Below are 12,520 nucleotides of genomic sequence, written 5' to 3'. Positions count from 1 at the left end.
CACAAGTTCATCTCTAGGACAGACTCATCGGCCATCTGGGTAGAGTCTTGAGAGATATCATTCATTTGATCATCTCTTCATATCTCTCTTGTGACTCCATCAGACGACCATCAACATGCCTCCACCACCCCATATCAGGCCTGAGAATGTGCTCAGAGTAAGGCGAAAATCCCTTCAATTCCATCCTGTCGCGCACAATCACTGACAGAAAACCTGCAGCGAGCGCAAGAGCTCATCGCCGTCGATCAAACCCAAGCGGCTCTCAATGTCCTCCATGAGCATGTTACCTCCAAGCGTTCCCGGAATAGCCCCATCTCCTCCCTGGAGCCGGTTATGCTCCTCTTTGTTGAATTGTGTGTCGATCTAAGAAAAGGCAAATCCGCAAAAGATGGACTCTACCAGTACAAGAACATCGCGCAAAATACGAACGTGGGAACGATCGAGGTATGAAGTTTTGGAAACACGGCGCTTTCTGTTGTCTAATACGTGTGCTGACTGGTCGCAGTTGGTCTTGAAAAAATTCATTGAGCTCGCCGAACAAAAGGTCCAGGAGGCTCAAGCCAAGGCCGACCAGGTTCAATCGTCGCTTGAAACAGCGGCGAGTGCCACAGCCCTGAATGTCGAAGATCTTGAGGCTACCGAAACCCCCGAGACTATCCTGCTTGCCACTGTCTCTGGTGAACAATCCAAAGACCGAACGGATCGAGCGATTGTCACACCATGGCTCAAGTTTCTCTGGGAGACGTACCGCACGGTCCTGGAAATTCTGAAGAACAACGCTCGGCTGGAGGTCATGTATCAGAGTACTGCTCATCAAGCATTCGATTTCTGTCTCAAGTACACGCGAAAGACTGAGTTTCGTCGGTTGTGTGAACTGCTGCGAAACCATGTGCAGAATGCTGCCAAGTACTCCTCCCAGATGCACGCTATCAATCTCAACGAGCCCGACACCTTGCAGCGTCACCTCGAAACACGTTTTCGGCAGTTGAATGTGGCAGATGAGCTTGAATTGTGGCAGGAGGCTTTCCGTAGTGTCGAAGATATCCACATGCTTCTTACGCTCTCCAAGAGGCCAGCGAAGAACGTTATGATGGCCAACTACTACGAGAAACTCACGAAGATCTTCCTCGTCAGCGACAACTTTTTGTTCCATGCAGCTGCTTGGAACAAGTACTACAACTTGCTGCGACAGTCCGCGGCTGCCGTCGCATCTGGTCAGTTTCCAAAACGCGACAACCCAACTGTTACCGAGGATTCTTTGACCAAAGCCGCCTCTTTTGTATTGCTTTCTGCGCTAGCAATTCCTGTCATCAGCACGTCTCGTTCACGAGGTGCGCTGGTTGATGTCGATGAGGCGCGGAAGAACAAGAACAATCGCTTGACCAACCTTCTCAGCATGCCATTTGCGCCCACAAGGGCAGGACTCTTCAAGGACGCACTCAGCAAGGGCTTGCTCAAGCGTGTTCGACCAGAGATTCGAGATCTCTACAATATCCTCGAAGTCGATTTCCATCCTCTCTCGATTTGCAAGAAGATTTCGCCCATTCTGGCACAAATTGGTGCTGACCCCGAAATGGAGAAATATGTTCTTCCCCTACAGCAAGTCATTCTCACCCGTCTCTTTCAACAACTCTCACAAGTCTACGAATCCGTGGAGTTAAGCTTTGTGACCCGGCTCGCTCAATTCCCTGCGCCATTTGAGGTGACTCCTGCCATGATTGAGAAGTTCATCATGAACGGCTGCAAAAAAGGCGATCTATCAATCAGACTTGACCACATTTCTGGTATCTTGGCCTTCGACTCCGACGTCTTCTCCTCTGCTAAGGCTCTCCATCCGGGCAGCGCCGCAGGATCGGCAGAGAGCGAAGTCGGTTCAGTCCAAAGACTTCAGAATACTCCAGCCGAGATAGCTCGATCGCAGCTGACAAGATTGGCAAAGACTCTTCATGTGACATGCATGTATGTCGACCCATCGTACAATCAGGCTCGACTTGCAGCCAGAGAAACCGCTCTCGCTCGCGCTGAGGCCGGTGCTGAACAGGAGCACCAGGAAACCCTCGAGAGGCGTGTTGTCATCGAGAAGAAAAAGGAAGCGGCTTCCGAGGCTTTCCAAAAGCGACAGAGAGAGGAAGAAACTCGCCGCCGCATTCGTGCGCAACAACAGGCAGAGGCTGAGTCTCAACGTCTGCGCGATGAGACAAGGGCTCGTGAGCTCAAGCGCGTGAAGGATGAACAGGCCCGCATTCGACGCCAGGAGATAGAGAAACAACTAGCTGAACTTCAAAGTGGCATGAAGATCGATCTTCAAGATGTGAACATTGACGAACTTGACTCCAACCAAATTCGTTACCTCAAGTTGTCACAACTTGAGAAGGACAAGAAAGAAAAGGACGAACGCATCCGCATCACGGCCAAGCGTCTTGATCACCTGGAGCGTGCATTCCGCCGGGAGGAGCTCAAGTACCAACAACAGGATTACGAGAAGCAGCGCGAGGAAGACTTGAAGATCTACGAGCAAAACAAACAGCTCATGTTGAAGGAAGCACAAGAAAAGCATAAGGAAGGCCTAGCTCTAAAGCATCGTCTCAGCAGACTCGTCAAGGAGTATGACGGTTTCAAGGGCCAGATCACAGAGCGTCGTGGTGCCGAGTTTGAGAGGCTTCGCAAGAAAGCCGAGCGCGAATTCGAGGAGGAGAAGCGCAAGCGGATCAAGGCTTATCACGAGGAGAAGGCCAGACAGCGTGCAGCGCAAGAAGCCGAAGAGCGTCGTATCCGCGAAGAAGAAGAGCGTAGACAGCGCGAGGAAGAGGAGAAGGCGAAAGCCGAGGAAGAAAAGAAACGGGTTGCCGCCGAGCGACGAGCGCAGGCCGAGGCAGCTCGACTCGAACGCGAAGAGGCTGCGAGGAAACAGATGCAACGCGAGGAAGAAGCCGCAGCGAGGAGAGCGGCTCGAAAAGCGGAACATCAAGCACCAGCGCCCGCGCCGTTCTCTCGCGGCGGACCAAGAGAAGCGCCTCCTATGGAAGCCCGTACCGATTCTCAGGAAGGCCCGCGAATTGCACCTCGTCTTCAACTGGCTGGAAAAGCGGGCGGTGGCTGGCGCGAACGACAAGCCGCAAAGGAAGCTGCTGGACAGGGACCAGTCCCTGCTGAGGCTCCGGCCCCATCTCAGGCTGCGCCTTCAGTCCAAGAGCCACCAGCCCGAGAGCCGCCAGCCCGCCGCCCAGGCGGGTATGTTCCACCTCATCTTCGTGAAAGCGGGTCTGCTCGATCTGGAGCGGATCATCCACCTGCTCGTGACTATCACCACCCGCCTGCTCGCGATCATCATCCACCTCCGCGCCATGAGTCCGCTTCGCCCGCTAACGGTGCGCCGAGTGGACGTTATGTGCCGGCTCACATGAGAGATGGAGGGCGCAGCTTGTCAAGAGAAGGCTCCGGTTCTCCAGCACAGGGCAGCGGTGATGAAACAGCGCCGCGAAAGCCCGCATCGGGAGGAGCGCCTGGAAGGTACGTGCCTCCGAGTATGCGCAATCGCCAGCAGTGAGAGTCAGGAGAGGTTGGACAAAGCATTGTCCGAGGCAGCTAGGGAAGAATGAGGACGTGGAGATAAGTGGCGGTGTGTTCATTCTTGCCTAAAAAGTTAGGTACGTGTAATTTAGGTCTCCGGGCACTGAGTTAAGTCCTTTGCATCCAAATTGATAAGGCCACATAGTTGTATTACCGGCGCAAATCAAGACGGAGGCGCAAGGCCCAATTCCCATAGCAATAACTAGGGAAAACCATTCCTTTTGCCTTTTATGCTCATGTGTTATTATTCGCTGTCCAATCTCTCGCCCTTCGATCGCCCTTCCTTCTTTCCTACATAATTCCAACCCTTTCTCCTTTCCGTCTCCTACGGGATGTTATGTAGAAGCAGTAATATCCTCCGAAGCAGGCGCCGAGAGCGTGACCTCCAACACGACCCTCCCGACCCCAGCGTCCTTGATGTCCATAACCACGCGACTCGTCGCGCCGAGCCTGTCCATTTCCCTGACGAACTCATCCACACCGCCCCCAACGCCGAAGTAGACTCTTTTTGCGGCGACCCAGGCCTTGGGCTCCGGAATGGCCTCTCCCTTCCCGGTGCCGGTTCCAGATCTATGGGAATGGGAAGAAGTCCGGAGGAGAAGGCTGAGGACGGTTTCTGAAAATGATTTGAGAGACGAGGGCGAGTAGATTGTTTCGGAGGCGAGGATGAGTAGGTTCGTGGGTGGTCGGCGGTTCTGGTCCGTTTCTTGTGAGTCGCGCGCTGACGGTGACGGCGGTCGATTGATGAGGTCGAGGAATTCTGGGCCCCATCCTCCCGATATGAAATCGAATGATATGTTCTTGGAAGCGATGTCCTGGAGGGTGCTGTTCACAAAGGAGTCGCCTCCTAGTTCTTCCAGGTCGAGATCTCCTCCGTCCCAGCTACCCTCATCATCGAGGGACGGGGACACTTTCGCCGAAGCGAACAGGTAATTCAGGAGCACGTTGGGCGCCGTGGCCAGTCGTAGAACGTCCACATTGTAGTCGCATAACGTCACTTTGAGACTCCCACTTTGTGGTGATTGCCCTTTCCTCCGCTCTAGGAACTTTGTAATGAGCGCCAGAGTCGGCACAGCGCTGCCCGCGCCGAGCTCGACAACCTCCCAATCCTCCTCCTCCTGACCAGGATGATTCCGGTGATGAAGGACGAAATCTGATTCGGAGGCGACGAGGGAGGCCAGGTCAAGCGCACATTCCCACGTCTTGAAACCTCCTTCATAGACGCCTGAGGCGAGGTCACCACTTTCTAGGCCCGAGAGGAGCGTTTTGGCGGTATCCTCTTCTTCGGCGGCGGACGGGTTCGCCTCGGCCATGAGTTGAGCGCGGATGTCAAACACCGAGCGACGGTAGAGCGTGGTCTGGACTCCATTATTATTGTTGTTGTTGTTGGATTGGTTGTTGGTGAGGCCATGGTCTTCGGGACTGGGTATATGCAGCTTGCTGTATGATATCTGGGATGGCAGTGACGCTAGCTGGGAAAAAGGGCAATGGTTATGAGACTGGCTTGGTTTGTTTACGGAAACGCAGAGACTGGTTTTTCAACGCAGGCTTATACCTCGCAAGCGAGAGAGACGGAACTCACCAATTCTCCCAGCGAATGTCTCTCTGGTTGGACAGCAATATGTGCTGGGGACTTGACAGAGTCGGATAACGTATACTGGGAGATTTGGCTAGTGAGAGCCTCATGCTCTGTGGCATCTCCCTCGCCCTCGATATCGTCGCCGCTAAAGCCGAATGAGAAAGACATGGCGCTGCATCTGAAGATGTTTGGTTATTTTGATTCCCTGGACTCTAGTACATTGAACCCCTGGAACGACGAAGCAAACCCTTCAAAAGCATCGATATAGGCGGAAGCGGAAATGGAAGTGGCGCCTGTGGGTGCCTGTCTTGGCAACCAAATAGTAAAAAACAGCTCGGAGCTCACCAGCGACTCCGCCCCCGAGCGTGTCGCTTTCATCAACACTCTCTACTCTACCGCGCTACAGTCTTCCTACTCCCTACTGTTTTCACATACCCAGCGGTGATCGTTGACCTCTCCAAAGTCCAAGGTTCCCACAACTGAGCCCCAAGGTTCTCCAATGCCCCAATCCGGCCCGCCGCTCGGCTATACTTGACGCGCTCGCAGGGCTTCTTTCTGGACCAAGATGCCGCAGCCTGAACCTTGACGAAAACGGGAGTATTGAGCGAGGTGTTTAGCGGCCACAATGCTCCAGCGCTTGCCATGTAGTTCGGCTGAGTCCAGAAGAGGCGGAGGCCACACAGCTCGGCAAACGTGACTCTATTTGGCTAAGAGTTCGACGTTCTTGTGAACTTCCGGCCGAGGTCGACACAGACTGTCCATTCAAAGGCCCAGTCCTCCGGCTTCACAGAATCGCAGTTGCTATGCTGAGAAGAAGGGCGCCTAGAGCGTGCATAACTTGCCACAACCGCAAAGTACGATGCGATGTCTCGAGGAAAGGCACTCCATGTTCGAATTGCTCGAGAACCTCCGTTGTCTGCTCCGTCGACGACCGAGGAAAAGAAAGGCCGATGCAGCGTCCCGGCAAGATGAATCTTCCCCAGGCCAATATTTATACATTCAAGATTGGCGAATCTTTGGAATACAACAGAAATAGGGATAGAAGTGTCTCTATTGAAACGACCGCCGGTGGACAACCCCCTTTGCCGTGTCTTTTTGACAATGCTACCACGGCAGAATGCTGCAATGATGGCGAAATAGCAAATACGTCTCTGGTACCAGATCAATTGGGGCTTCCGAGCTACATCGCACGTCTCCCTGCGGAGCTTGACCATGATGTACTGCAGCTACTAATGCGCCGGGGAGCACTTAGAGTCCCCAGCAGAACGATGACTGACGAATTACTGAGAGTATTTGTCTGTCACGTATATCCTTTACTACCAGTATTGGATTTGGCCAATTTCCTTGGTGCAGTGAACGGCACAAACGACGACAGGATCAGTCTGGTGTTGTTTCAAGCTGTAATGTTTGCAGGAGTCGCCTTTACAAACCTGTCTCATTTGCAACAAGAAGGGTTTCGAAGTTATAATGACGCCCGGAAAGTCTTCTTCGACCGGGTAAAGCTCCTGTACGAAATGGATGTCGAGTCAAACCCTACGACGATGATACAGATACTGCTTCTCATGACATATTGGTATGGTCAGCAGAATGATACGAAGGGTCGATTCTACTGGCTACGAACCGCCTTTTCTTTGGCTACTGATATTGGCTTGGACAGGCAGCATCAGTTTCCAGACCGGTCAGTCCGGCAGCGAATGCGGCGAAAGTTGTGGTATTGCTGCCTAATGAGGGACAAGCTTCTATCCATAACGGAACGGCGGCAAAATGCTCACTGTTGCCACAGCGAGAACCTTGATGGCGTTGACACAGCTGACTTCGAGGATGCGGCTTTTGATCAGGCATTGGACAAATACTATCTGCCTGAGCACGGGATCGAAACGAGGAGCCTGGGTCGACTATGCGCCCAAAAGGTCAAATTATGCCTCATCATTGGACGTATCCTTGATTCTCAATATGAATTGAGTGGCATAAGGCTTGTGTATTCAAGCGACCCCTTCATGGTCTTGATACCAAAAACGAAAGTGCTCAGCACCGAGGCGGCTGCTCGGGACCAAGAGCTTCACACATGGTACACAGAGACGGCTTCTATCAAAGCGGCAGCCTTGGGCCAAGATCATGGCCAGAACGGAAGCCTGCTAGGCTTGCATTCTGCAACCCTTGAATTATTGTATCTGACTGCGCTTTGCACCGTCCATCGACCGCTGCTCCTCCTCGATCAACCTAAAGGCTCTGCTGCTGAAGCATTGCAAAGCTTCTCCCGGCAGACTCTTCGATCTGCCGCACGTCGAATCTCGGAGATAGCGAGACAATTGGAAGAGAGCCACCTCCTACAAGTTATGCCACCGCTGGCCGTGGGAGCCCTTATCGTGGCATCTATTCAACACCTGAAAGATGCTCTATCCACTGAAGCAGAGCTTCGAGGCACTGGAGACCTGTACCTCAGGCAAACTCTCCAAGCATTCGCAGCATTAAGCCCAAAGTACAATTCCGCGGATTGTGCAATCGGTTTCATTGAGCGTGTCAGGAGCGGCAAACTCCCTTATCGGACTTTCGAGTGGGAGGTTCGAGCTAATCCTCGTGGGTCTGATGATGATGAACATCCAATGGTGAGCACGGGCGGGGAACCGAACGCCATCACCATGGCACAGACAGACGTGCACAGCACTACCGATCCACTTGTTGCACAAAGCCCCTATGTGAGGTTGCAAAGTGACGCCAGATATCATCCCATGGATATGTTTGGAAGCTCGTTGGGGAGCGAGGAGGACTTCAATATACCCTACATTCGATCATCAAATCTTGACGCTATTTCCGAGTTGCTACTGTCGGCGCCATTTGATGCCAACAACATTGACTGGGCAAAGAGGGACTGGCATTCTGTCGGAAGTACGGAGACTTGAGCCATGAAAACTACAACCGGCGCACATCAGAGCATATTGATCGGCGCTTTCGCGTTCTGCATTGCTAATGTAGCAACTATGAAGCTGCGACTATCTTCAGAAGGAGCTCCGCTAGAGTCTCAGTCGAAGTCAGGTTCGGCACATGATTCGAGTCCAGCTTATGTAGATCCACCGCCCTGCCAGCCACAATCTCAATGTTTTCGATGTATTGTTCTTGCCAAGCTGGAGGCACAATCTGGTCTTTCTCGCAAAAGATGTATGAAGAAGGTATATCCTTGAAAGCCGTATAAGTAACCGGACTAGCAAAGCTGAGAGCGGATTGCTTTGGCGCAGCTCTTGCCCAGGCAATCGCGCGTTCTTCTGGCCAAACATCATACATGCGGGAGCCGGACAAGGCGGGATCGACAAGTCTCATGAATCCGTACTGCGAGACTTAGCTTCCTGAGATTCAGCGATAGAAGCACTGGCTCAAACCTCATCTGTCTTTATGATCGATGGCGGAAGTTGCCCTTGATGGCCTAGTAATGATTGTCCTTCTTGCAGGACAATGGCAGCTAGGAAGATTATCCTGATGATACCGCCATTCAGACCTCTGACGCACCGCTCCGCCTTGTTATGGCCTTTGGCAGATTCAGAGGCAACTAGGCCACCGTATGAATGACCAAGGACAACAATATCCTTTCCCTGGTCCGCGATCATTCCGATGATGTTGCTGAAAAATTTTGCATCGTCACTCAAACTTGCCGGAGCTTCTGGACCATTCCGACTCGCCGACGGTAGGTTGTTCACGTACACTTCGTACCCCCTTTCGACCAGGATGTCCTGAAGAGGGAAATACATGGCTGAAATGGTGAAAGATCCGGGAATCAGGAGGATGACAGGTTTCGAGGCCATCGCTCAGATATCGGTGGGAGGGGATATGGGACGAGAAGCGCTGAGGATCATTCCTCAGATTTATGCCCAGCGGGTGCGGCTACGGGGCTTTTTTTGACAAGGCATCCTGGCCTATCTGAATCCTTGTGAAAACAGAAGAAGTATTGCGCTCTACATGGGCATAAAGGGTGAGAACGACGCTCTCGGCAGCAGGTCCGAGATAGGCAAGTCCGAAGTTTGTGGACCATGAACTTCCCTTACAAAGTTTCGGTATCGGTAGCCTGATCTGCTTTTGACCGATCAGTCCGAGACTTGAGTGCATACGATTCTGGCGTTCAAAGCCGAAGGCCTTCGCCCAGGCAGTCTCAATGTGCTCTTGCTTCACCGAGGAAATACAGGTGCATTAGTCATGGGTTGAGCTCCTGAGACTTCTCCCTTCCCCATGGGGTATTTTGTGGTTTACGAGGTTCGGATCCCGGGGCTACGCACAGGGCAGGACATTTTTATAAAAGGAAGTTCTTGCCCTTCTGCGCGTACCCTCTATGCTATGTCCCATGTGACAGACACCTCATTATGGCCGTTACAACGAAGCAGACAGCTGCGCAGCCAGATATCTCACTGACGCATGAGGAGAAGATTGAGGTCGTTTGTCAAGTTAATGATGGTCCTTACAACAGCATCCAGGACTATGAGTCTCGGTCGATCGACTTACGAACAATTCTGGGCTTACTGGTAGTACTCCCCACAGTTTCGACCATTGTTTGGCTGAATCAGATTTAGGCTCTCGCTGTTACCTATGAAGCGTGCCTGTTCTCGTTCGCTCTGCCTTCTGCAATTCTCCTCACCATCAACGAGGATGTCGGGCCGTCGACCAACTTCACATGGGCAGCTACCTCATGGGCACTTGCCAGCGCGGTCGTGATGACAATCGCCGGTAGATGTAGCGACATCTTTGGACGCAGGAATTTCTTCCTTATAGGGAACCTCTTGGGTGCCACTGGTTGCGCAATTGCTTGCAGGTTTGTCTCCCCGGGAAAAACAAAGCCAAGTTCTCACTGATACAATCAACTGACCAACACAGGGCAACAAACACATCATTGATCATACTCGGAAGCTCATTCCTGGTAAGCTTGAGGTGACCTTTATGGTCATGCCTTGGCTGATATTCCCTTGAGGGCCTTTCGGCAGGGCTTCAACAACTCGCATTTGCAGCGGCAAATGAGATCGTACCGAAGAAGAATCGTGGGCAGACTTTGGCTTTTATGAGTATTGTGTCGATACCAGGATCATCCTTTGGAGCTCCGATAGGTAAGCAATGTTCGAATATAGGCCAGGTTCTATATCGCTCGACGACTGACACGTCTTCTCTCACAGCTTATCAGCTCGTCTCCCAAAGCTCGTGGAGGTGGGCTTACTACGTGTCTCTGATCGTCAACGTCGTGGCTCTCCTTCTCATATCAGTCTTCTACTGGCCACCCGATTTTCTCGGGCTACATCCAGACGGCAAGACGCGACGCCAACAGTTCCTCGAGCTAGATTTCGTCGGCTTGCTCCTCTTTGGCGGCGGTTTGACCGTGTTCCTCGTCGGCGTCGGGTTTGGAGGCAATCCATATCCGTGGACCAATGCCGTCGTCCTGGCTCCGACCATCATCGGTGGCATCTCCGTCTTCGTAGCCTTTCCTCTCTGGGAGGTTTACAGTCCTGACAGCATTGCAAAGCTGTGTCCACCTCGATTGTTGCAAGATGTGAGAGCCGTCGTCGTCCCGCTAGGAGTGAGCTTTGCCGGTGGCATGGCCTTAATCAGCACGGGTATCTTGTGGCCACAGCAAGTACAACGCTTATTGACTACAGTCCCAAGAGCTGTAGGTTGGTATGGCATGGCTACCAATGCCGCCTCAACTGGTAAGAAAGCGTCGGTCGCAGTGTCTGCAAGAGCGTGGCTAATACTCTAGTTCAAAGCGGGTCTCATCCTGGCCGGCCAGACCTTCTCGACAATCCCGAAGACCAGGTATCAGTATATATTTGTCGTCGTGATGATGACAGTGTTCCTGGGCTTGAACGCAACGAGCAACGAGCACACTCCGGCTCGCGCGATTGTGTTGGTTGCTTTCGCTTCTGCCATGATTGGCGCTACCAATTGCATGAGTATACTAATTGTGCAGCTTGGGGCACGCGATGAGGACATTGGACTCGCCACCGGCCTGGTCAACTCCACGCGATCCACTGGGGGCGCGATTGGCGTAGCCATCTATTCAAGCTTGCTTGCAAACCGGGTGAACAGCAGATGGGCAAGAGACATCGGCAGAGCGCTGATCCAGGCTGGGTTGCCTGCTGCTTCCCTGGCATCATTTCTTCGTGAGTTTGATGTTGTGCTATCTTGTTTTTCAGCGACTGCTCACATCTGACAGAGGCTCTACCACTGGGAAACTTTGAAGGTGTGCCAGGAGTCACTCCGAGAATTGTCGCAGCAGCATTGGGAGCCCAGAAGAGTGTCTACAGCGACGCATTCAAGTTGGTCTACTGTGTCACCGTGGCCTTTGGAGGTGAGCATGCTTTATCGGTCCTCCCAAGAAGAACTCTAACTCCTGTGCTAGGGCTTGCAATTATTGGCGCGCTGTTTGTCGCAGACGTGGACAAAAGACTCACAAGGTAAGTCCTCTTCTTGCTAGCGAACGGTCACAGAGTGAAATTCTGACCTCATACAACTTCCAGGCAGGTTAACGTTCAGCTTGCCCGACCGCATCTGCGAGGTAGCGGAAATGGTGAAGCGAAGGTATTACACGAGCCGGGCAATTAGTGGAAGAGATCATTGGCATAGTATTTCAACATGCTGTCCTCCTTCACGAATATGGAGGGAGGCGCGACAGAAACGATCGATCCAATCTGCAGACGTGGTGGGTCGGCCGGTGCTGTCTAAACTTCGAGCCTCCGATAATGCTCGGGATCACTCATGATCAGGAAAGATGGCGTCGACATCTCAAGATTTCCTTGACCGCAACGTCTAGACGCAGCATTACTTCTGAGACAGTGTCTTCGATCTAAGGCAGGAGACCATCAAGGAGACTCTTAATCTTGGCCAAAGAGCGTTTGTTCATTCACTGTTCGTGGCTGCTACTTGGAGAACGTCCCTGGACTGATCCAGTCATTGCCTGATGATGGGGCTCTGCCGTTTCTGCAGCTCCCTCACTGTGGCCCGTCCCACGACGGATTCCAGAGGCCACCCCTTAGACCATAGGTCAAAATGGGCCAATTTTGGGCAAGAGTGAAATTGTTCCCGGATTCGTGGTTGGTTTCCCCACCATCGATATCGACTGACACCCAGCATGAGTCGCCTTCTTTGAAGCCGACGTTGATCAGGTCGTCGTAGCTCCAGTATGTGCTTCCGCCAGCATTTATCGTATTACTCGAGTCAGTCTGTATGTTGCGGGTCTTGACGCGGAATGTGCCGGACTCGGCAGACCACATATCGATTGAAATTCCGCCAGAGTTGGGTCCCCCAGACATGTTGATCACTGAGCGGCAGAGGTCTGTCTGTTTTTATGTTAGTGGATGGCAACAGTGCAGCTTCAAAAGACAAGACCTTCTTACAAATTGGAAA

General features: G+C 52.5%; 6 protein-coding genes across 6 annotated transcripts; 3 read left to right on the top strand and 3 right to left on the bottom strand.

The window, feature by feature from the left end:
* Positions 1–115: 115 nt before the first annotated feature.
* Positions 116–3,547, top strand: Z520_00034 (eukaryotic translation initiation factor 3 subunit A; the record flags this gene model as incomplete). Its single annotated transcript, XM_016770555.1, has 3 exons — positions 116–157; positions 220–444; positions 506–3,547. The coding sequence occupies 3 exons, from the start codon at positions 116–118 to the stop codon at positions 3,545–3,547; spliced, it is 3,309 nt and encodes a 1,102-aa protein (XP_016637465.1).
* Positions 3,548–3,905: 358 nt separating this feature from the next.
* Z520_00033 (uncharacterized protein) lies at positions 3,906–5,317 on the bottom strand (the record flags this gene model as incomplete). Its single annotated transcript, XM_016770554.1, has 2 exons — positions 3,906–5,042; positions 5,153–5,317. 2 exons carry the CDS (start codon positions 5,315–5,317, stop codon positions 3,906–3,908), a joined length of 1,302 nt encoding a protein of 433 aa, XP_016637464.1.
* An 800-nt stretch (positions 5,318–6,117) lies between these two features.
* Positions 6,118–8,049, top strand: Z520_00032 (uncharacterized protein; the record flags this gene model as incomplete). Its single annotated transcript, XM_016770553.1, has 1 exon — positions 6,118–8,049. The coding sequence occupies one exon, from the start codon at positions 6,118–6,120 to the stop codon at positions 8,047–8,049; it is 1,932 nt and encodes a 643-aa protein (XP_016637463.1).
* Positions 8,050–8,125: 76 nt separating this feature from the next.
* Z520_00031 (uncharacterized protein) lies at positions 8,126–8,943 on the bottom strand (the record flags this gene model as incomplete). The annotated part of the gene is made up of 2 exons (XM_016770552.1): positions 8,126–8,473; positions 8,524–8,943. The coding sequence occupies 2 exons, from the start codon at positions 8,941–8,943 to the stop codon at positions 8,126–8,128; spliced, it is 768 nt and encodes a 255-aa protein (XP_016637462.1).
* Positions 8,944–9,495: 552 nt separating this feature from the next.
* On the top strand, positions 9,496–11,719 carry Z520_00030 (uncharacterized protein; the record flags this gene model as incomplete). The annotated part of the gene is made up of 9 exons (XM_016770551.1): positions 9,496–9,654; positions 9,703–9,941; positions 10,004–10,046; positions 10,098–10,230; positions 10,297–10,824; positions 10,882–11,277; positions 11,331–11,465; positions 11,517–11,571; positions 11,635–11,719. The coding sequence occupies 9 exons, from the start codon at positions 9,496–9,498 to the stop codon at positions 11,717–11,719; spliced, it is 1,773 nt and encodes a 590-aa protein (XP_016637461.1).
* A 386-nt stretch (positions 11,720–12,105) lies between these two features.
* Z520_00029 (uncharacterized protein) lies at positions 12,106–12,426 on the bottom strand (the record flags this gene model as incomplete). Its single annotated transcript, XM_016770550.1, has 1 exon — positions 12,106–12,426. One exon carries the CDS (start codon positions 12,424–12,426, stop codon positions 12,106–12,108), a length of 321 nt encoding a protein of 106 aa, XP_016637460.1.
* Positions 12,427–12,520: the final 94 nt, after the last annotated feature.

The sequence above is a fragment of the Fonsecaea multimorphosa genome (assembly GCF_000836435.1).
Source record: "Fonsecaea multimorphosa CBS 102226 unplaced genomic scaffold supercont1.1, whole genome shotgun sequence".
In the NCBI taxonomy this organism is placed as follows: domain Eukaryota; kingdom Fungi; phylum Ascomycota; class Eurotiomycetes; order Chaetothyriales; family Herpotrichiellaceae; genus Fonsecaea; species Fonsecaea multimorphosa.
Note: the sequence above shows the minus strand (reverse complement) of the source record. Positions and strands in the feature narration are given on the sequence as shown.